Source organism: Rhineura floridana, chromosome 9 (assembly GCF_030035675.1).
Source record: "Rhineura floridana isolate rRhiFlo1 chromosome 9, rRhiFlo1.hap2, whole genome shotgun sequence".
NCBI classification, from domain to species: Eukaryota; Metazoa; Chordata; class Lepidosauria; order Squamata; family Rhineuridae; genus Rhineura; species Rhineura floridana.
Window position 1 is genome coordinate 105,161,507 of NC_084488.1, and position 25,136 is coordinate 105,186,642.

Genomic DNA, 25,136 nt, shown 5'->3' on the forward strand with positions numbered 1-25,136 from the left:
TGGGAAGACTGAACTTGGATGCGGGCACTTTGGCCTTGAGCCCTTAGTGACAGAATAGTTACTGGCCCCCTCAGGCTCCTCCTCCTGCCCCTTTGCCCCTCCCATTGAGTGAAAGACTTCCCTGGTACCCAGTGATGCATCCTGCTGTTGGGGCAGGGTGGGGACATCCCTCATCCATAACATGCCATCCTGGGCTCCTACTGGGAGGAAGGGCGGGACTATACATCTAATAAATAAATAAGCAAACTTCCTGAGTCAAGGGGTCTGGGTTGTTATTCTCTCTCTCAGTTGGCTCCAGCTCATTTGTGTCCTCTGCTGCCTCCTGGTCTGTCAAACACTGCCGGGGCTCATGACATGCTGCACTTATGCCATGTCTCAATGTCATGTTACTGTGTCAGGCTTATTCAGGCCATTCGGCCATTTACCCCTGTGTTGATCCTGCCATTTCAGAGGAGAACGGCTCCCATTCATAGAGTATCTCTTATTTCCGCTCCACCCACACAGTTGCTCTGGCGAGGCAGCTTGGATATTTCCAAGTTATCCACTCTGTTGCTCGGCTACGTATTTCAGGCTCCTCCCCTTGACTTTCTTTTTCCTTTTCATCGTGTGTGCGTGTGTTTTGTCCCAGATCTTTGCGGAAGAGTTGTACTCCCACCAGTGCTTTTGCCTCCCTGAATTTAGAACCTGAAAGAGGCCAAACTCACACAAGCGGCTAGCCTGGCTGAACGTACAGCGTGTGTTTTGTGGAGCATGCAGCCACCTATAGTCACAATGACCGACTGTTCTCTCTTTCTCTGCTCTTTCAAGCAAAGTAAATCTGCCGTCAGGCTTAAAGAAGACATGAAGAAGATTGCAGCGGCACCACTGAACAGGCCGAGGGGGACCTCAGGCCACAAGGTGTTTGGCGTGGGCCTGCAGGAACTTCAGCAGCAAGGACTGAGCAAGAATGGAATCCCAGCCATTGTTTGTGATGTTGTCGAATATCTGACTTGGCATGGTAAGCTTCTAGTGGAGCCCTTCTGTTTAAAAAGAAGAAAATAAATAAAAAGGTTTGCTGTAAGGCACAGGAGGGGAATATGTGGCCCTGCAGAAGGTGCCGGACTACAGCATCCATCATCCGTGGACTTTGCCCATGGTTACTGGGGCTGATGGGAGTTGTAGTCCAGCAATATCAAGGAAGGGCCATAGGTTCCCCAGTTTTGCTTTAGGGATTTGTCTGCATTATAAATGTATATCAATTTTGGCCCAATCTGTACTATACATTGAAATCAGTATCATCCCGCTTTAAACAGTCATGGCTTCCCCACGAAGAATCCTGAGATCTGTTGTTTGTTGAGGGTACTGAGAGTTGTTACGAGACCCCTTTGCCCTCAAGAGAGCTATAGTTCCCAGAGTGGTTTAATAATCCATCCCTCTTCCCAAGGAACCATCACTCTGTAAGGGGAAAAGGAGGCCTCCTAACATCTCTCAGCATCCTTAACAAACTACAATTCCAGGATTCTTTGGGGGAAGCCATGACTGTTTCAGGTGGCATGATACTGCTTTAAATGTATAGGGCAGATGGCGCCTTTATCTCCGTCTAACTGTTCTGGCTCTCCTTCCCTCCCTCCCTCCTTCCCTCCCTCTAAGAGTGCTGGGAATTGTAGTTTGGTGGTGCTGAGAATTCTCTATTAGAAATCCCTAGTCCCCTCTCAGAATTGCATTTCTCTGTGTTGTGCTAGTTTCTTCATTTGCAAAGTGTTTTTGCCGTAGGGGAGCATTTAAAAGTATTATCACCCCATCTTACTTTTGAATGGGGTGATATTACTTTTGAATGCTCCCCTACATAAAAAAAAGTAATATTGCCCACCTGGTACCTAAAACGATGCAGTCCATTTAAAAAAGTATTCACATGGATAAAGGCAAATAGCAATAAGCACTTCTGTAGGGATTACTGCATGCTTAATCAGTGCAATTCTGTGTATGTCTAAGCAAAATCTATGTATGTCCACGGAAGTTTGGTCAATGAGTACCCCACAGGGTATAGCAACAGTATTTATTAAGAAAATAAATTACCAGGATCACTTTGACATCACAAACCCAGCAAAGTATAATATAAAAGGAGAGGCTGCTTGAGAGAACGCAGCCACCAAAAAGTAACAAAGCTAAGATAAACCTTACTAAACATTTAAAATCTCTAACTCAGGTTCTTCAGCAAAATAACAGGCTCTTAGTGTAGTCCGTTACCAGATGATCAGAGTGAGATGGAAAAGCAGAGTCCCAGTGTAGGTCCAATGTAGGAACTCTCTGAGTTCTCAGCAGGGCATCGCAAAGCTACAATTCCCAGAGTGGTTTAACAGTCAATCCCTCTTTCCAGGGGGCTCTGGGAATTCTAGCTCTGTGAGAGGAACAGGGGTCTCCTCTTGGCACCCTCAGCAGACTACAGTTCTCAGGATTCTTTGAGGGAAGGCATGACTGTTTTAAAGCACTAGGGTACCACTTGAATGTATAGTACAGATGTGGCCTGACACTAAACCAGGCTTCCCTAACATGGTGCACTCCAGCAGTTTTGGACCATTGGCCATGTTGGCCAGGCCTGATAGGAGTTGTAGTCCTACAACATCTGGAGGGCATCATGTTGGCTCTAGCTTCATGAAGTTCATCTAGCGCACTATAGAAACCTCAGCTGTGATAAAGAATTGACTGGTTCTAGCATGTAACTATCTGACTAACAGCTGGTTCACAGGTGAGGAATATGGATTCCTGTTCTTAGAACATGCCCCATGCAGTTTTGTTGCTCAGCTTCTCATTCCCAGTGAAAATAATACAACAAAAAATTCCACTGAAGTAACTTTTTGTGGGAACCTGTTGCTTTTTAGAGTGTCCTATATTCCTCTCTTCTGCCACTCACTCATCTGTCACATCCTGTTTGAAGAAAAAACATCTTCCTTGTTTGGAGGATGAAATAACAGATAATCTATACAATATGGATAAAACAACTTTTAAATGGATCTTGTTTTTTTGCAATGCATCCTGTTCTCCAGCAGATGTCAGAGTAGGATTAACATAAGAAGAGCCCTGCTAGATCAGGCCAGTGGCCCATCTAGTCCAGCATCCTGTTCTCACAGTGGCCAACCAGGTGCCTGGGGGAAGCCCGCAAGCAGGACCCGAGCGCAAGAACACTCTCCCCTCCTGAGGCTTCCGGCAACTGGTTTTCAGAAGCATGCTGCCTCTGACTAGGGTGGCAGAGCACAGCCATCACGGCTAGTAGCCATTGATAGCCCTGTCCTCCATGAATTTCTCTAATCTTCTTTTAAAGCCATCCAAGCTGGTGGCCATTACTGCATCTTGTGGGAGCAAATTCCATAGTTTAACTATGTGCTGAGTAAAGAAGTACTTCCTTTTGTCTGTCCTGAATCTTCCAACATTCAGCTTCTTTGAATGTCCACGAGTTCTAGGCATAAGTGGAGGCTTTATACTGAGGACCTTTTAGGATGAATGCCTGTGGGCTTAAAGAGAAGAGGGGCACGTGCGCAATTCCCGACCCTGGTGTTCCCATGCACGCCAAATCCATTTCAGACCTTTCTACACTGAGAATGAACATCTGAAGGGGGCTTGTGTCCAGGTGAATGCACTTAACAACGGGGAACCCTGATCACAGGGAATTCTGAAGTGGATCCGGCACATGTGAGGACGCCGGGGGAAGGGCTTGCGTGCGTGCCTTCTCCCATCACCTTTTTAGGCAAATGTCTGAACAGGTAATAATTAGCATTTCTACACCACTTCTGTGTATTTGAATATTTAGAGTGCTGGCTGGAATGGGATTGTGTAAACAGCAGCCCCTAGTCGCAATAATGCCTAGTCTGGGTCTTTAGAAAGTTTGGGGAACTTAGAGCTTTGGATGGTTAACCCATTTAATCCAGGGGTGGCTCACCTTTTTTGGCTTGAGGGGCTGCATTCACCCATGGCCAACCCTCCAGGGTTTCATGGCAGCAATAGGTGTGGCCACCCCCGCTTGCACAGACACATCCGTATAAGACACACACACACACACAAAAGAATCACATCACCCCTCCCACTTTTCAGATAATCAGGCTGATGATCCGGGAGGGGGGAAATTCCCACTGGGCTGGGTAGAAAAGTTAAAAAGTGTGTCTACTTTATCATTTTTCTTTTTGCTGCTACAGCCAGAATTCATGAGAAAAATTTGCTGGGGACGGCTAACCTGGTATAGTCCATTCTCTCAGCTCAGATCTTTACCACTTTGTTCTGTTGCATGTCTAGACCAGGCCTTCGTATCATAGAATCACAGAATAGTAGGGTTGGAAGGGGCCAATAAGGCTGTCGAGTCTGACCCCCTGCTCAATGCAGGATTCAAAATTAAAGCATCCCTGACAGGTGGCTGTCCAGCTGCCTCTTCAATGTGTCCAGTTTTGGAGAACCCACCACCTCCCTAGGTCACTGGTTCCATTGTTGTACCGCTCTAACAGTTAGGAAGTTTTTCCCGATGTTCAATCGCAATCTGGTTTCCTGCAACTTGAGCCCATTATTCCATGTCCTGCACTCTTGGACAATTGAGAAGAAATCCTGGCCCTCCACTGTGTGACAACCTTTCCAGTATTTGAAGAGTGCTATCATATCTCCCCTCAGTCTTCTCTCCTCGAAGCTAAACATGCCCAGTTCTTTCAGGCTATCCTCATAGGGCTTTGTTTCCAGTGTCCTGATCACCCTTGTTGCCCTTCTCTGAACCCGTTCCAGTTTGTCTGCATACTTCTTAAAATGTGGTGTCCAGAACTAGACACAGTGCTCAAGATAAGGCCAAATAGAGGGGAACTAGTACTTCATGCAATTTGGAAGCTAAACTTCTGTTAATGCAGCCTAAAATAGTATTTGTCCTTTTTGCAGCCACATCACTCATGTTCAGCTTCTGATCAACAACAATTCCAAGATCCTTCTCATACATAGTATTGCTGAGTCATGTATCCCCCATCTTATAACTGTGCATTTGGTTTCTTTTTCTGAGGTAGAGAGCTTTGCACTTATCCCTGTTAAATTTCATTCTGCTGTTTCTAGGCTTGTTTTTTGCTGTTAGATAAGAGTCAAAAGCTAACTCCAGGGTTTTGTTTTATTTAGCATTTGCCATCAGTTGTTGAAGCAGTGTGTTTTTAAAGCAGGTCAGTGGGTGTACCAGTTATTTTCCTCCCCTTCCTTTCTAATGTATAATTATAGGGCTGAAACAGGAAGGTCTTTTCAGGGTGAATGGCAACCTGAAGATAGTGGAGCAGCTGCGTGTGAAGTACGAGAGCGGGGAGGAAGTCGAGCTGGCTACAGAGGGCGACATCAGCTCAGCAGCCAGTTTGTTGAAATTATTTCTGAGGGAGCTGCCCGATCGGGTGATCACTTCTGCAGCGCATCCCAAATTCATACGACTTTATCAAGGTGATGATCTTTTCGTCAGACACATGCATATAGTTCCTGGTTGAGCCCACTAGATTTACTGTTTTTTAAAAAAATAATTTCCCCATATCGGACAGTTGCAATTGCAGTTTGGAAATCTTTATGCAGAAATGTTCATATTTTGCACCCAAAAGAATCCATATTCTCAATTGCATGGGCACATATGCTTTCCTCCAGAATAATTGGTGCCAGTCAGCATATAGAATTTGTTATTGAATTGGTTGCTCTGCATCTCTGATTGCTTGGCCAATCTGTTCTGAATGAGCAAGGGGTCCATGCCTACACTCCCTGCCCTCATCCCCGCGTGAACAATTTTTTTAAAAGGAGTAAAAGATGTAGCTCAGTTGGTAGAGCATCTGTTTTGCATGCAGAAGGTCCCAGGTTCAATCCCCAGCATCTCCAGGTAGGGCTGGGAATGACTCCTGTCTGAAACCTGGAAGCCACTGCCAAAAAGCATAGACCGGTCAGGTGGGCTGGGACTAATGGGAGTTGCAGCTCATAACATTGTGGAAGGCTGATGTTGACAGTACGGAAGGATCAGTGGATTGCTGGGCTGGAAGCAGTACCCTTCACTGGAAGATGTCTGGAAGATAGTGTAGTGAAAAGGCCATTCCCGCCCTCCTTTTCATCCTGGCCAGTACAAGGAGTGGGGGTGGAGTAATCTTGGGGCAGACTTTTTACCACTTTTTAAGTACCAAAGTACACATAGTCCTGCATGTATTTTGTGGGAAAGTGCATTACAGATAATTAAGTGAGAAAAGTGAACAATTGTCTTGTTTTGATGTAACGTCTGTGCATTCATGGGTTACTCCCCAAAAGCCATCACATGAACATGGAAGATGGGTGAGGACAAGCTTGGACAGTTGGCAGTTCTGGTGGACAATAACAAATAAAAATAAGTGGTTTGTTTTTGCTCTAACACAATATCTGAGTTCTTCTTGAGATGGTAATCCTGCGTCTGGACTATACCATTTCAGACTGAGGGCTTGGGAATCGCAACTGAATGCTCCCCACTGTGTGTGTTCTGTCTGCAGGGGGTTATTTTGCGTGGAGGCGTGTTAAGTTGTGCAATTCAGTTTAAAGCAGAATTTCCCTAAGTGGTCGATGTTAGTGATGTGAAGGCCCAGAAGAAAGCCGGAAAAATTCAGAAAAATATTTGGGGGTTTTCCATAGCCTTTTTTGTTTTTTTTGTGAAAAATTGAAAAAAATGAAGAAAAAATGGATTATGGAATATTTTATTTTAGCATTATAAATAAAATGTTCCATTGAATCTTGCCCTCTCCCTTTTTCTCAGTTCTTTTTGTGGGAATGGATGCTTTATGTCTGCTTGACACTGTGGAGGACTAGCGGAGACATAAATAATTTTCTTTGTTATTAATGTTGATGGTTTCTTCTTCTTTTTTAATTGTTTTGTGCCTGCTCCTCATAAGCTGGCAAAACAAAAGAGGTTCCTTATAGTTCAGGATCTTGTAGATCCATTTGTTACCAAAAAAAGTAAAAAAATTAAAAAATAAATTCAATTTGTAATAATTGTTTGAATAAAATGTACTTTTAGTATACCAAATGTGATAATTTTATGTCATATCAACTTGTACATAATTACAGTTGATGTTTCTGAAGCAACAAAGTGACTTCCAATCTGTAAAAAGTGCTAATATTGTATTTTTTCAATTTTTCCAAAAATTTCCTTTTTTTCTGGAAACTGTTTTTTTCCATAGCTTCAAAATTTCTGGAAATTTTACATCTCTACTGTTGACCCTCTGGGGTCATTAGGACTGTGCAGGGGGTCAGTAAAGACCTAGGGGTTGAAAGGGGGGTCAAAAAAGGCCTAGGGGTGGAAGAGAAGCTTATGAGGTATTGCACGAAAAAATCAATTGGGAACTGTGCGCCTTGGAAATAAAGGGCTAGGGCATGTACAGAGTGCACCTCTCTTGCTAATGAGGAACCTCTGTACTTATTAATGATTCCACGGTACCAAAGTATTCTCAACCATGCTGCTTTATTGCTAAAGAAAATCTATACAGGTTCAGTGTTTAACTTTTTATATAATTATTTTTTACACTGTCAGAAGAATAAGGCTATATTCAGACCATACATTTATTCCAGCATTGTTGTACTTTAAACTGTCATGGCTTCCCGAAAAAATTCTGGAGAGTGTAGTTGTTATGGGTGCTGAGAATTGTTAGGAGACCACTTATTGCCCTCATAGGGCTACAATTCCTGTTCTCTGGGAAGAGGGATTGATTGTCACACCACTCTGAGAACTGAAGCTCTGCGAGGAGAATAGGAATCTCCTAACAACTCTCAGCACCCTTCACAATCTACAGTTCCCAGGATTCGTTGGGGGAAGTAATGAATGTGGTAAGTGGAATAACAGTGGGAAAATGTATGGTGTGAATGTGGCCTAATTCTAACACTCATCTTTCCCTCCTCCAAAGATGGAAGATAAAAAAGGAAGCTGCCTTTTGGAAAGCTTCAAGGAGCTTTTATAAAGACTTCAGAGCTTTTGAAAAGGCTTTGGAATAATGGAGATTGATTATGAATAAATGTTGATTATACATTGATATTTCTTGACTTTATTTCATTTACATTCCTAAGCATTTTGGTTGGGGTTGATGACAGTTTTATAAGCTCGTCAAGGGGTCAACAAACTCAAAAGTTTGGGAAACCCTGGTTTAAAGTGATACAGTCCAGTAACAGGTTTACTGCCTCAATGAGAACTAGGGTGTTGTTTTTGAGCAAAATACCCCCCCTTTCTCTTTCCTATACTCCAGCTGGTTAAAGGACCGAACAAATTACCACTCCTGTGTAAAATGCTAGAGAGTTCTCAGTATGAGCGGGTATGGCTACTGACTAGCAACCTCTGGTTGAGCATAACTTGCCATTCAGCTGATTTTAGCTTTTCAGTGCTGGTGTTCTTTTTTCAGTGCCGCTTGTCCTTTGCTCTTGAACTTGTGTTTTGATAAGATCAAGCTTAGCTGTGAATGTTTGCAGCCATAAAGATCTCTGATACTTACCACTCAGCAAAGCACACAGTGCTCTATTTCATGTTGGAAATAATGTTGAACGAAGGAGTAGTAATGCGTTTCCACCCTGTTTACTGACAAAACTAATGGTAATTTAGGAAGTGGGTTAGAGGGTCTGACTACAACCCATTATCTTCCTAGTCAGGTGGTTTTAAGGTATTGGAGCAACCAAACATTATGACCAGATACCAGAGATTGGAAAAGTTACTTTTTTGAACTACAACTCCCGTCAGCCCCAGCCAGCATGGCCACTGGATTGGGCTGATGGGAGTTGTAGTTCAAAAAAGTAACTTTTCCAAGCTCTGCCAGATACTACCCCCAGCCCTCTTTGTCATGAGTCCAGCCTTTGAAAAGGAAGTTGTGTAAAGAGGGTGGGTGAGCTGTCTTATCATCCAGAGCGTGTGTGTTCTGGAAAACTATGGTTAATGGTTAATTTAGAGACTTCCTGATTTAATCATGGCTCACATGAAGGAGCTCCATACATAAGCAAAAGACCTGCGCGTATCTTGACTTAAGCTGAGGTACGATTGACCAAACTAGGCCAGTGTTTCAAGGGCCTTGCTGTGGAACTAAGTCTTTTAAAATATTTGCACACGTGTACTGTTACCTTCCCTACGAGGGATTCAGGATGGCATCTGGGTGCTTATCTCATTTTGCCATTGCAATCAACCTGTGAGAGAGGTGGTTACAAAAGATAATGGCTCATTGCAGGCATTGGGGCTGTGAACAAACATTATTGCCTTGCAACCCAATTTGTTGGCTCAGGCTGACAGTTTGCTTCACCTGGCGCACTAGGTAGAGCCTTGCCTTGTTTTCTAAAGTCTCTCCCCCCCCCCCCGATTTCCTAATTTCTTGAGTTAACTATATTTGCCATGACATCTCAATCAGGCAATCTGTGGTTTGTGTAAACAATAGTTGGCTTTGAAACCAGTTTAAACAGTTTCCAATTCTAATTTGGAGGAAACCTGCTTTACTGAAACCGGAAGGTGGGGGGGGGAAATAAGGGAGTATATGAGCCCGAAGCTTGTTTCCAATCTTCCATGCCATGGTTCAAATGAATGTGTGAACTGACCCAGTGGCTGGGTTCAGATGTAACCATGGCTTAAACTTATGTGCACAAACAGCTACAAATCTCAAACAAGCACACTCTCTTCCTCTTCCCCCTTATACACTGCATTTAAAAGCTTCTGTTTGCAGTAAGTTTCAAACCATAGCTTGCCATTGTGTCTAAATTGGGTAAACTATAGTTTATATTTTAAATTTGGATTACAAACCAGGATCAGATCATGGTTTGCAACCCTGTTTTGAAGGCAAACTATGGTTTGCACAAATCATGATGATTTGTAATGTAACCTCAAGTTCACATGCAGCTCTGTCCTCTGGCATGGCTACGAGGGGAAGCCCAGAAGTTTTTGCTTCTGTTTTGGTTTAACTACATCTTAGTGTGTCATCCAAGCCTTAAACTGTCTTTAAACTATGGTAATGGTTTGCTGAAAGAACCTTCATAAGCTATGGTTTGGAGTTCACTTGTGGTTCACTTAACCACAGTTTGTCATGAGTTTAGATGTCACAGCAAGCTGTGGTTAATCTAAAATGGAAGGGAAAACTGCTGAACTCATGTCTGCACAAGAGAGGGAGGGAAAAGCACATGAACCTGAGGTTTCCTGTGACTTGTTCTTGTAATGCTAAATCAGGGATGGCTAACCTTTTTCAAGTCAAGGGCCACATTGACCTGTGGCCAACCCCCTGGGGGACACATAGTAAAATCTACATGCCTGAGGCAGAAAAGCCATGGTGGAAAATTAACACCTTTTTTAAATTGCATGCTGAATACATAGTTTATTCATTCTTCTGTGCAAAGAATACCATCATTAGTTCCATTTGTGCTTCCCAAATGCTTGCCAATACATTTTATTAAGGGCATTTTAGCTAAGTTACATCATTTGCTCACTCAAGGTGATGCCGACTGTTGGCTGTGTTGTTTGTTCTGCGGTGATGCCTTCAGCAGCGCTCAGGACAGATAGTTAGTTTTTGGCTGCCTATGGCAATACAGGCAGCTGCTGACCAGCACTATTAATCGCAGAACTAGAACTAAGAAGGAGGCATCTCCGGGGTAGGGGTTTAGAAGCTCTTAGAGATGGAAAGTTGCTGAAAGGTACTGAGAACACTTGGAGAAGCCCAATGAACTTTTTTAAAACGTGCAAAAGGGGGGGGAATGAAAAATAAACATTAAGGGGGGAAATTAAAAAAGCTGGCGGATTGACAACTGAATTGTTGAGAAGTCCCCAAAGATTACACATAATATCTTGGTGGTATATATGGCCCACGTGTTAACCACCCCTGTGCTGAACTATTGCTTAGCATTTGCCTCCAAATGAGGCCAATGAATGAGTTACAATACTGATAGTTTGGACCACTCAGAAGTTTGGTTAATCTCACCAGAAAGAATCCATTTCCCTGCAGTGTTTTCTTGAGATGTCCTAAAATGGGACTTGGTCCACAGTCCAAAAACTAGGAAAGGCTAAGAAAAAAGCTGTGTATATAGGCCCAATGCAGACATCTGCATTATGCTTTTGAGGCTTTGGAACACACCATGGGCATATGCACTGCCTCTCACACATGGTTTCTCTTCTTCATTTCCCAGCTTCCCTAACTGTGGTTTGCAGTCATAGGCAAACTATGGTTAGCACCTTACCTCCAAAGTGTTGTTTGCAAACAGTCACCAAACCATTATATCACACGGTGGTTTGCAAACAACATGGCTAGGAGTGTTTATGCCCAGTTTAGGCTGATTCACCAGTTACAGTTGTTTGTAGACCAGGGTAGCCTGGCCTCAGTTGTCCATGCTCTGGTGATTTCTTGTCTGGACTGCTTGGACGAATATGCTTTTAGGGGCTACTCTTGAAGATGATCCAGAAGCTGCAGCTAATGCAGAATACGGCTGCTAGACTGGTAAGTGGAGCAGCCCAATGGGACCATTCGTCACTAGCCCGGAGAGCACTGCACTGGTTGCCAATGAGCTACTGGACCCAATTCATCATCTTAGTATTAGCACATAAAGCCCTAAATGGCTTGGGACCCAAGTATCTAAAAGAGCGCCTTCCCCAGTACCAACAATCTTGGACCTACAAATGGCAGGTGAGGCCTCGGTTGTGATGCTGCCACCAGGGGCTGCCCAGTTGGTGTTGACCTGTGACAGGGCCTTTTCAGTGGTGGGTCACTGTTTGTGGAATGTCCTTCCCAGTGAGGTGTGTCTGTCTCCGACATTAATGACTTTTAGGAGGAATTTGAAAACACACCTATCTATCCAGGCGTTGGATGGCCAAAGGAGACTGTTCCTGCCAATCCGGTTATCACTGTAGAAAAGAATGTTTTTATCTGCAACTGTTTTTTAGAATGTTTGTAATTGTTTTTAGAGTGCTTTTTGTTGTTGATAAATAGTTTTGTTTGCCATCCTGGGCTCCTTCAGGAGGAAGGATGGGAAATAAATTATTGTTGCTATTATGATGATGATGTTTGGAGGTAGGGAGATAGTTGTAGTTTGCCAATTCAGTTCTGATGGCTAATTGTGGTTAGAAGTTCCGTTAGAGGTAGTTGTGGGGAAACAGAAAGTACAGGAGGAAACTTCAAGAAAGGAGGAGGAAGGTTTCAAATCCAGAGCATGTTCCTAAGCTTACAAGCCACAGTTGGAAAGACCTAGTTGGGTTTTGGAGGAACATAGTAGATCTCTTGTGTTGCCCAGGGCAGGTCACTTAAAGAAAAGAGAAACCCATGCCTATTGAATAGGACTTCTCTTGTGCCAAGTGTCTGAAGATTTTGAATGAATATTTATATCCTGGAGAAGATTTACATCTTGCAGGTTTTTCAAAAGATAAAAAGGGCCTTTGTTAAAATGAAAAAGTACCAAATAGGCAGGAGGCTATATGAAACCATTAAGAACATAAGAAGAGCCTGCTGGATCAGGCCAGTGGCCCATCTAGTCCAGCATCCTGTTCTCACAGTGGCCAACCAAGTGCCAATTAGCTTGCCAAGGCATTTCCTAATCATGCTTTCCTTGGGAGTGGATTAGATCTTGCTGTTTATAACAGTGCCTTTGTAGTAAGTGTTACTAATAATGCCTGTCACTGGAGAGAAGTGTAGTGCAGTAGCTAAGACCATGACCTAGGAAGTTCCCAGTGAATTTTACTTTAGTGGAACACTTACTATGTGTCCATAGGCACTTTATCACTTTCCTTTGGCTATTCATCTGTCAAGAAAACATCAGCTACAGAGTTTGGTGTTTGTACCTGTCGCATGTCCTGGTCTTTGCAGTTTATAGACAGCATATGGTCTGACAAGACGTAGGAAACTCCATTACACTGTCAGGCCATGGGTCCACCTAGCTCAATATTGTCTGCCTAGACTGGCAACAGTAGGCTTCAGGCAGATCTGCCCATCTATCTGAGAACCGTTTAGGTGGAGATACCAGGGACAGAACATTGGACCTTCTGCATGCAGACTAAAAGTTCCATTATTGTGCTACGGGCATGCTCTGCAGGGCACATTGCTATCCCCTACCTGAGGCATTTCTCCCCTCAGCCCACTCTGTGGCAACTCACCAGTAATCTGGTTGTTTGAGGAAGAAGGGAGACTTTGCTGGGACTTCGCTGACCATAGTTGAGAGGTAGATCACATGCTCCACATGCAGAAGATCCCAGGTTTGGGATCCCTGGTATTTCCTGTCACAGGAGCAGGCAACAAGTAATGAGGAAGACATCTGCCTGAGGTCCTGGAGACTGCTGCCAGTCAGAGTAGACAGTACTGGGCTACCTGGGCAAATAGTGTGGAGAAAGCCAGTGTGGTATAATGGTTAGAGCAATTTTCAGGAACTTGCAACTTGCTGGCCAGATTAGGCCCACCAGGAGTCATAATTTGGCCTGCAAGGGTGTTTCCCCCCAGTCAGACTTGCCTTACACACAACATAACTCCTGACATCCGGTATGGGGCAGGTAAAGCTGCAGCTGCAAAGGAGCAATTGGGAATGTTGGAAGGATGCTCCTGGTTGTTCCTCTGCAAGCAGGGCATGCATTTGGCACCTTTTAATTTTATTTTATTAATTACCATTGAATTTATATCTTGGCCTTCCTCCCAAAAGGGGCTCAGGGTGGCAAACAACAAGTGATAAAATACTAAAATCATCCTAAAAAACAAAGCATCTTTAATAAAAGCATCTTAAAAACAAACATTTTAAAAAAACAATTCCAGTACAGATGCAGACTGGGATGAAGGGCTCTACTTAAAAGGCTTGTTGTAAGAGGAAGGTTTTAAGCAAGCATGGAAAAGACAACAGAGACAGCACCAGTTTCATATTTAAGGGGAGTTCCAAAGGGTAGGTGCCACAACACTGAAGGTCCATTTTCTATGTTGTGCGTAACGGAGCTCCTGATGAGATGGTACCTGCAGGAGGCCCTCACCTGCAGAGCGCAGCGATCAACTGGATATTTAAGGGGAAGACGATCTTTCACGTATCCTGGTCCCAAGCTGTATACAGCTTGGTATACCAAAACCAGAACCTTGAACTTAGAGTAGCAGCTCACTGGCAGCCTGTGCAATTAAATTTGGTGCCAAACACAAGCCCTGCTGGGATCAGCTCCACTTGGAAAATCCTGGTCAGAGCTCCTGAGTGGAGTTGAGCCTTTCTGCAAATTGGGGTTTGCTTTCAGTGCCAATTGGCCTTGAGGGCCAAATTGGGACCTCACCTGGTTTTACTATGGTGCGTGTGTGAAAGCTTGGTCAGCTGGTCAACTGTATCATCCTGCCTAAAGCTGAGAAGGATTTCCCCACATACTAGTGGAAGATATGTGATAAATGGTAATGTCTGCCTGCCCATAAAAAGGCCTGCCCTCTTGGTTTTGAGCTGGGCATTCCTTCTATTTTAAAAGAGAGGATATTATATCCATGCCACAGCTGTTCAGTTCATTGAGTTAAAACGGGATGTGTAACAGCCATAGCCACAGGCCTCCAGCCAGAGGAGAGCGACTTCATGTCCTGCTGTGTCATTTGATAAGCACTCATAGCATGCAGGACATAGGCCCGTTTCAAAACAGGTCACCCTTCGGTACATGTCAGTGTCTCAGATTCTGTAGCTAGCTTGATCTGGGGACACAGGAAGCTGCTTTGTGCCAAGTCAGACCATTAATCCATCTAGCTCAGGGCTGCCTACTGTGTTTGGCAGCGATTATCCAGGGTTTCAAACCGGACGTTCCAGGTTCTGCCTGGAGACACCAGGGCTTTAATTAATTAATTTAATTAATCAATCAATAACGAAATGGTTTATAAAAATGAAACATTAAAAAAACAGGTATTTAAAAACATTCAAAAACTAATTAAAATCAACAATAACTAAAAACAGAATAAAGCACATGTAACTTCTACATGTCTGGATAGGCTTGCTTGCCTAAACAAAAATGTTTTAAGCAGGTGCTGGAGTGAGTACTTTGAAGGCGCCTGCCTGATGTCAATAGGCAGGGAGTTCCAAAGTATAGGTGCTGCCACACTAAAGCATCAGTTCCTTGCCACTGCAGAACGAGTGCACCTGGGGCCTTTTGCATGCAAAACAGATGCTCTACCACTAAACTGCAGCCCTTCTCTTGGGATTATTTAGTGGACTTTGGTATTTGGAATTTGAATTGAGAACATTCTTATCCAAAGTCTTAAAGCCTTGCTTCCAAAACTAAAGAAGAACTGACCACTTGTAATGTGTGTTTGTTTTAAATGTCTGAACTTTCCTTCATCCAAAACTGATCCCTAGGTTGTGTACAATAATAACAGCAACAATAAAAGTACAGTAGGCACAAAACATACTGTTTGAAGGGCATGTGCTCAAGCTAAGATCATTCAGATGATTACTGTTGGACGTTTGCCAACCCTTAGTCTCTGTCCAAAGGTTTTATATATAGAAACACTGCAGTTCAATCCTGTTCCTTGCTTGAGGCATAGCAGTTGATAGAGTTGTTTGATTAGAAGAATAGGGTTGCTGCCAAATATGTTCTACACAGACTATACCCAGTGAAATTGATGAGCCTAAGTTAGTCATGTCTATGAACTTCAATGGGTCTACTCTGAGCAGGACTAGCACTGAATGCTACCCATAAAATTTATTTTCAAGAGATGCCTTTTCAACTCAGGATGGTTTAATTCTGTTGTTCCAGGAGTCCTGACAGGTGTGTATGGCTTGAGACTGATTCCAGTCAAGACATGAAAACTGAGGGGTGGGGTCTGTCCGAGGGAAGGGGGTATGCTAGGATGAGGTCCCAGTTACTGCTGCAGCCTTTTTTTGGTGGTGGTTCTGGTATGCTAGCAGTGAAGACTGGTGTTTGCACCAGGTTTTGAGGGTCCTTGGCAAGATTCCTTCCATGCTCCCCCCATCAGAGTGGGCCTACCACCTCACAGGTGCTTGGAGCTGCAGCTTGAGTGGGGCCACTTGGTCTGCGCCCCCACACCACCCTGAGGGCCCTGCACAGCCTACGGTCCTAAGCACGGGCCTGCCCACACACACACATGGAATCTCTGCTTTTTTACCTTAAATGCAAGGTGGCTGGCCGCTCCATCCACTCTACCTGGGACTAGATAATATGGTAACAAAAGAGAGCCAGTGTGGTGCGGTGGTTAGAGTGTCATACTGGGACCTGGGCAACCAGGGTTCAAATCTCTGCTCGGCCATGAAGCTTGCTGGGTGACCCTGGGCCACTCACTGTTTCTCAGCCTAATCTACCTCACAGAGTTTTTGTGAAGATAAAATGGGGAGGGGAAGAACCTTGTTTTTATGTCACCTTGAGCTCCTTGGAGGAAGGATAGGATATAAATGTTGATGATGAGGATGATGAAACTGGAAGTAGGAGCAAAAAGCAACGGGGTGAATGAACATGAAAATAAGGGGCAAAAGATATCTAACTGTTGAGTCCTTATTTCTCTGAATTTCCTTGAAGAAGGACCAGAAGGGTCTGAAATGTGTTTGATTAATAAACACCTCTTTTGTCTACCCCAAGGCAGGGGTACTTCATATAAACTACTTCATAGTTTAGTTTGGCCCTCTGGATGTTGCTGACCTACAGCTCCCATCAGCCCCAGCAAGCATGGCCAATGGCTAGACAGGATGGGAGTTGTAGTTCAGCAGCATCTGAAGAGCCAAAGGTTCCTGGTTCCTGGTCTGTTGCTTTTTGCTCCTACTTTCACTAGATAATACTGGTCTACAGGGACCGACAGTCTAATAAGGCAGTTTTATGTACCTGTCACATATCTTCTGCTCAGCCTACTTCCTAAATATTCTCATTCAGTCTTTGTCTCTAATGCTGTACACTTTTGCTGTTTTGCAGTTGCTTTTTAGTACAGAGTATCCATAGCCCTGCCTGTCTTTTCCCTCTTCTTCCTTTCTTGGCAGACATCCAGAATTATGGCCTGAATGTCAACATTTTGAGAGAACTCCTGAGGCAGCTGCCAGAGGCCCACTATTGCCTGCTTAAGTACCTTTGCCGGTTCCTCAGGACAGTTGCCGAGCATCACTCTGAGAACAAGATGAACATTTCCAACCTTGCCACAGTATTTGGACCTAACTGTTTTCGGTAAGTTCCTCACTTGAGAGAAGCTCCCAGTTTGGAGCAGATGTTAGGCCAGATACAGGAGTTAGATGCTAGAGAAAGGGCCACCAAAATGTTCAGGGAGCTGGAGCAACTCCTCTACAAGGACAGGTTACAAGTTTGGGGGCTTCATAGTTTAGAAAAAAGGCAAGCACAGGCAGACACGTTTGCAATTTATAAAATTATGTACAATGCGGAGAAGGTAGATGGAGAGAAGTTCATTTTTTCCTCTCTCACTCTTATAACCCTAGAACCGGGAGTCATGCAATGAAACTAAATATTGGGAGTTTCAGGACAGAAAAGTTCTTCTACACCGAGGGCTAGGGATGGGTGAGAAATTCGATTCATTTCGCATTTCAAGCCAAATCTTATCAAATTTGCACTTTCTGAAACAACATGAGAACCAAAACACAGCCATCTTTCAAAATTCGCACTTCTTTGAATTTTGCAGTGGAGTTCGCCAACCAATCAATGTTTACAAAAATGCATGTTAGGGGAACGGGTGCAAAAAAAGGAATATATGAGTGAAAATAATATACAAAAATGTGTGTTATGACAAGAAATTTCTTACAAAAATGTGTACATTAGTCAAAACTGCCTATAAAAATGTGTTTATTAGGATAAATTTGCACTAAAACGCTGGAGAATTTTCATGAGGATTTTTTTAATTTAAAAAAATCACAAATTGCCACAGAAATATGGATACCTGAATTTAAGATTGGAAAAATGGGAAACTGAAACTGTCAGATTTTCCCATCCCTACCCAGGGCATAGTTAAACTGTGGAATTCGCTACCACAAGATGCACTGATATCTGCCCACTTGGGTAGCTTTAAAAGAGGATTAGTCACATTCATGGAGAGTAAGGCCATCAGTGGCTACTAGTCACGAGGGCTATGTTCAACCTCCTAAATCAGATTCAGCGTGCTTCTGAATACCAGTTGCTGGGAATCACAAAAGGCAGAGAACTGTTATGCTCATGTCCTGCTTGTAGGCCTCCCATAGGCATCTGGTTGGCCACAGGATGCTCAACTAGATAAAGTAGACTTAAGTCTGATCCAGCAGACTAATTCTTACGTTTTTATGACTGTACAGTAAACAAGTAGTATTAATTTACTAGGACAAATTGGGTGGATATCATCCAGTGTAACCCTACCGTTAGAATCTAGAACAAGCTCCAATTTTAATTTTTAAAGAAAAAAAGACTAGCCCTCATTCTTATTTGTCTTTGTTCTTTTTTACAATATAGAATTAAACCCTCAAAATTTGTTACTATGAGACATGAAACAACAAATTAAAATAGGATAGGAGAGCCACTTAAATTAGTCCATCAAGTAGGGGGTGGTGAGCCATCTGCAGTCAGGTTTTCTTTCCCCCTTGTGTCTGATTTTCATTCATGATCTCTTACATCATGTCCGCATTTAGAAGATAAATATATTGAGAGTGTTGGCCAATGAGCAAGTCTGTGGGCTTGGTTCAGACATGTATACAGTCAGTTGATTTCTCTATACTTCGTAACGGTATTCTTGAGGACTAGCAGCTAACTATAACTGACCCCATTGAAATGGTCTCTGTGTTGGGTGAGGCGAACGTTCTGTCTGTGTATTGCATCTGTGGTGTCCCATTCAACATTCCTGTGTGGGTCAGCCCCTGAGCCCTCAAACAGATTTGTAAACTGCAAAACCGTTTATGGTATTCTTATACCTCCCTTTTTACTTTATTTTATTGTAATTTAACGTTTAATTTCTAGTTGTTTTAACAGGAACTTACAAACATTTTCTTTTTATGTATGCTTTAATGTGGAGTTCTAAATGCATTCTATTTTGTTCTCTTTTGATATGATCTACGGACGAATGCAATAAAGTTCTATTCTATTCTGGTTGTATGGCTTTGGTGGGGGTGGGGAATCAAACAACCACCAGTTTATATTTATCAAAGAAAATGCTCCCTCTTCCAGTTCTGATACTACATAGAAATGGGGGGGGGGACACTTTCAAAAGTGAGAAAATGAACCAGAAGAAAGAAACTTTAGCGGAACGGAAGAACGGGGCAGGTTCAGGAGGTGCCAGGGGTACCATAAAATGAGGCTGGGCGGGGCGCATGCGCGCGATCGCTGGAGCAACAGGGTAAGCCGTAAACTCCGCTAATCCTGATGCCATTTTAAATCGCCTTGGTGTGAAAATGGAAAAAAAGCTACCAAAAAAACTACTTAAGAGACTCTGGAACACAATTATTAGCGATAACACACTAAAAATCACTTACCTTTACCACAAATACTCTTCCTGACAACATCGCACAACGAGAAATAAGCGGGAAGCAGCGTATTCAAAATGGCGGCGAAAACCTCTAAATTGTCTAAATGTGAGTCAATGCAAACCCCAACCCTCGAATTAGAACAAGATCTAATCACATCACAATTATCCTCACAAATTGCATCTCTTCAAAACTCTTTGCTTCAAAAATGGGATGACAGCTTTAAGATTTTGGATGAAAAAATCTCCTCTTTGGCAAACAAGATGGAGGATACTGCTAAAACTGCAAATGAAGCACTAGAAATAGGCATTCAACATACAGAGATAATCAAACACATTGCACTCAACCAAAGAGACATCTTAAACCGCGTGGATGCCCAGGAGAATCGGGGCCGTCGCCGAAATCTGAGAGTGCGTGGGATTAAAGAATGGTCAGATAATAAAGATATTGTCCAAGTTTTAATAAATTGGTGGTCATCAATAATACCTGAAGCAGGCATCATTGCAGCTGACATAGAACATGCACATAAAAGTCTGGGTCCCTGGCCAAGAAATAATGCCCCCCCAAGAGACATTGTAGTTGCATTTTACAACTTTGCTAAAAAAGAAGTGATGCTTAAAATTATGTGTGAAAAAGACCAAATTGAATTTGAAGGCAACTCTATACTATTTTTACAAGATCTGAGTGCTGAAACACTACGTAAATGTAAATCATTTCATCCCGCCACAGAATTATTAAGAACAGCAGGCATCAAATATCGCTGGGGCTTTCCATTTGCACGGATAGTGGAAGCAGATGGCCTTCAACACAGAGCATCAAGCAGACCGGACCTGGTGAATTTATTGGCATTATTCAATCTGAAATCTCCTTGGGAAGAAGAAGAATTGGAATCTGATGACATTCTCAACATAGTGCTCGAGGGGGAAGATTGGAGGTCCTTTCCACTTGCTACTAAACGCAGAAGACGACCACGTACTGAAATATCCATCACTACATCCAATCCTCAGAGCTCAATGAGATCCACTTCCACAATAAATAAATAAATCTCAGAAGATTGATTACAAGATAAGTCAGCGTCAGAAAAGGCTTCAAGGATACTGAATAGCATTAAGCAAAAAGGCTATGACTGTCATCTATAATGTATTGGGTTAGCGGTAGCATATAGATTTATCGAGTTAATAGTTTATTCTAATTGATACTGTTTGGGTTTACAATATAGTCATAAGAGGCAATAAGCCTCAGAAGTTCGACCAACTAACACAGGGCTGTCTCTGACAATACCTGTAAGCAGGGACACGTTTTCTGTCTTTAGTTAGTTAGGTACAGGGGTTACATATAGGGGAGTTCACTGGTTTCTGGGGATTTCTGAGCCACAACCCAATTTCAGCCAGCATAAATGGCTCCATGTAGTTACTTTCTGTTGGGATGGGTGCAAACACAGAGAACAAGAGAATATACAGGTGATCATATTGGATCAACTTATGGCTGAAATCAAAGTATTGACACTGAATGTGAGAGGCATGGGAGATGTCATCAAAAGACGGAGGGTTTCTGACTATACTAGGAGTCAGAAACCCTCTATCATATTTTTACACGAAATATACAAACCAAAATCCAACTATCATTTACTTTCACATTATTATTTTGGTAAACAATTTTTGGCTCCAGGTGGCAATCACTCAAGAGGAGTGGGAATTATTTTTGCTAAATCTTTAGATTTGCAGGTTCAGAAACAACAAATAGATTCAGAGGGTAGATATATCTTCATTTCAGGTTTATTACAAAATTGCAAATTCACATTCCTTTCTCTAAACCCTCAAGGCATGGCTGGAGATAGCTTAGTGGTGGTAGACTATGCCACAAGGTACCCGGATGCTGAGGCATTGAGATCAGTAGAAGCGCCTGTGGTGGCAGAAGCCTTACTGAAGATTTTTATGAGGCTGGGTTTTCCCCATGAAGTTTTGACAGATCAAGGCAGTGTATTTACACATGTACACATTTCACATTAGCAAATTCACATTAGCAAATTCACATATATACTATATATTCTCCTAACATTAATCAATTTAATTTTTTATCTAGAATACTGAGAAAACTCCAGAAATTTGCATCGGGAGAAATCCTCATTGGCGAAGATTTAAATATGACTTGTGAGCCAATATTAGATAGAAGTACAGGAACACCAACCTCAGCTACAGGGAACAAATCCCTCATGAACTCCTTATTACAGAAATATGGATTAATAGATGCATGGCACCACCTAAACTTTGGACCTAGAGATTACACATATCATTCACCCAGATTCAAAAATTTCTCCAGGTTAGACTACATTCTAATATCTCTAAACTTACTCACAAATATTACCAAAGCAGAGATTTATCCCAGATTAGTATCGGATCATGCTGCAGTTGGAGCATGTATAACTACTCTTTCCTATACTCCATATACTCCAATATGGAGATTTGCCTCATTACTTCTTACAGATCAATTGACTACGAAAACACTTCAGAATAACCTGAAAGAATATTTTGATATAAATAATACTCCTGAAATTAACACTACTATTATATGGGGCGCTATGAAAGCAACAATGAGAGGCCACTGTATAAATGAATCGGCTAAAAAGAAACGTAATATTGCAACTATTAAAAATCAATTGTTATTAGAGGTAGAAAAATTAGAAACTCAACATAAACAAAACAACTCTGAAATCACTAAAACAATTACAAAAGAAAAAGAAAGAAATAGAAGCAATAGATTCTGCTAATATAGCTAAATCCATCTGGTACACGAAGCAAAAATATTATGAATGGGGAAATAAAAACTCTAAATTACTAGCTCATGCTCTAAAGACATGACATACAATCACAAAAATAAGGGCAATAACACATCAGGAAAAAACATATGATACTAAAGAAATCAATAAACACTTTATGAATTTTACAAGGAATTATATAGTACTATACCTACCAACACAGAACACATTCATAAATATCTTATTGATTTTTCTCCTCCCACCCTTTCTAAGGCTCAGGAACAAATGCTAAATAAAGACATAACAACTGAGGAGGTATCTGCTGCAATAACAAGGCTCAAACACAATAAAGCACCTGGACCAGATGGATTTAATAGCACATTTTACAAACCTTTTCAAGATATATTAATTCCGCATTTAACTCAACTATTTAATTATATCTGGACAGGGGGAAACATTCCGGACACCTGGAAGACTTCCCGAATAATTGTTATTCCTAAACCAAATAAAGATAAATTGAAAGTAGAATCCTATCGACCAATAAACCTTCTCAATCAGGACCAAAAATTGTTCACAGCCATACTGACAACTAGAATTAATTCAATGATATCTGACTTAGTACACACAGATCAAACAGGATTCATTACAGGTAGACACATCTCAGACCCCATTAGAAGACTACTCAATATTATATCTCATGCCAAGCATTATAAAAAATCATTAGGTGTTTTATCATTAGACATATATAAAGCCTTTGACTGCTTGAATTGGAATTATTTTTAAAAAGTATTAAATAAATATCATCTGGGAGAAAGAACATTAAATATGATAAATCGTCTATATAACACAACTACTGCAATGATATGCACTAATAATTTAGACTCAGACCCTATACCAATTCAAAGGGGCACAAAACAAGGATGTCTATTATCTCCATTACTATTTGCCCTTGCTTTGGAACCATTGGCCCTGAAATTACGCTCACATGCCTAAATAAAAGGTTACCAAATTAAGATAAATGAAGAAGAACACTTATTAAATCTATATGCAGATGATATGACATTAATGCTGGGAAACCCATCACAATCTGCTCCGTTACTAAAAATGATGCTAGAAATATTTTCAAAAACATCTGGACTCAAGGTTAATTATAATAAATTCTCTATTATGTTTTTTCACATTGGTCCACAAGATCAGCTGATGATTCGTAAAACACTGGAAGTTAATATATGTAACTCTGCTTTTTGATATTTAGGAATTTTAATTCCTAAAAATATCTCAAAATTATTTTACATTAATTATCGCCCTCTAATAAAGAAAATGAATATAGATATACACAAATAGAAAAAAATTAACTTTACCACATTAGGTCGGATAGCTGCCATACGGATGAAAGTAATACCCACATTCCTATATTTATTTCAAGTACTTCCCCTTCTTATCACTCATAACACAATTTGTAAATGGCAGAATATGATAAATAATTTCATATTTCAAAATAAAAGACCGAGACTAGTATTAGCCTCTTTTTATACCCAGACAACTTCCGGGGGATGGGGACTTCCAAATTTATACTTATATTACACAGCGTTTCAACTACGACACTTAAGTTTCATGATAATGCGATCAGAAAAAACATGGATTAGATTGGAAGAATCAATGTTATCCACTGGTAAACTGGGGGATTTACCATTCTTACCAATTTGTAATATATGGCTTAAAATATTAATAATCCGTACACTAAAACCACATTCACTATTTGGAAACATTGGCAAATGAAACTATCCTCAATTTACTCCCCTTTGACTCCCCTGCAGTCTTACCCGGATGCGGGAGATGATGTTTTGAAAAAATACATGGAAACGGGGGGGGGGAGAGTACTTCAGACTCAAAGATCTCTTTCCACAAGGAAATCCAATCACTATCCAACAACTGAAAATCGATTTTCCCTCGTGGAAATTAGACTGGCTACACACATTCCAACTACAATCTATACTAAAAGACCCTCAGATTAAAATGTATGCTACTCAAAATATCACACAATTTGAAAAAATCTTGTTAGAAAATGGGCATAATGGAAAAGGACTGGTATCCAAAGTGTATAAAACATTACTGGACCGTGACATGGGAAACCTGGTGGGATTGCAAAATCAATGGGAAAAAGATTTAAATTGAAGACATCTGATTGGTCTTCAATATTTATGTCTAAATACAATAAAACTGTTTCAGCCATACATAGACTACTCTAAAGACGTTGCATAGATGGTACTCCACACCGGTTCAGCTTTCACATATTTCTTCTTCATTATCCGCCTTATGTTGGAGAGGATGTACTCAAAAAGGAACATTTTTTCATCTTTGGTGGACTTTTTCAAAGATCAACAAATTTTGGATTTCAATTCTAGATGAACTCAATAAAATCACAAAAGAAACAGTACAATTAAAACCAGAACTATTCTTATCTTTATTTACAGGTAAAAATAAAACGTTAAAATCAAAACACTTGATATCCAAGTTATTATTGGCAGCAAGAATAACAATATTACAATCTTGGAAGCACTTAGAGGAGCTGAACATAAAGATCTGGTACAACAGAATTTGGACAATAGCAATCCTGTACAAAATTACTTTACATCTTCGATTTTTAAGAGGCGCTGCAAAACCAGAAACATTCATGTCAACTTGGTGGAGATTCATAGATCATACTTCACAACAAGATATACACAAGCAACTTTCCTCAGCAGCAAAAGACATATGGTTTTCATGAATAAATAACTGTGTCCTTATAGTTTTACATCTCTAAAATATGATTATATCACAATATATGTAAAAGCCTCCAATTACTCACTTGTATATTAACACTTACCTATGTATTATTATACCTCAACATATTTGCAATATTAATACCATAAGCACTGGCTCTAGGAAGGGAGGAGGGATTTAGGGTTACTTTTATATTGTTATATTGTCTATGTTAAATTTTTGTATAATAATATCAAAAGACTAATAAAAATAATTTTAAAAAAATAAAATAAAATGAGGCCGGGGACCA

General features: G+C 41.4%; 1 protein-coding gene across 6 annotated transcripts in view; it reads left to right on the forward strand.

The window, feature by feature from the left end:
• The window catches only part of FAM13A (family with sequence similarity 13 member A), a 189,171-nt gene that overhangs the window by 4,889 nt on the left and 159,146 nt on the right, over nucleotides 1–25,136 (forward strand). For 4 of the 6 annotated variants that reach the window (XM_061583030.1, XM_061583033.1, XM_061583034.1 and 1 more), the window contains exons 1-3: nucleotides 736–997; nucleotides 5,209–5,418; nucleotides 16,882–17,062. In XM_061583030.1, coding sequence (XP_061439014.1) covers nucleotides 751–997; nucleotides 5,209–5,418; nucleotides 16,882–17,062 — 638 coding nt within the window. In that variant the 5' untranslated portion in view covers nucleotides 736–750. Of the gene's footprint in view, nucleotides 1–735; nucleotides 998–5,208; nucleotides 5,419–16,881; nucleotides 17,063–25,136 lie in introns of those variants that run through there. The other 2 variants (XM_061583032.1, XM_061583035.1) reach the window with 1 other exon arrangement.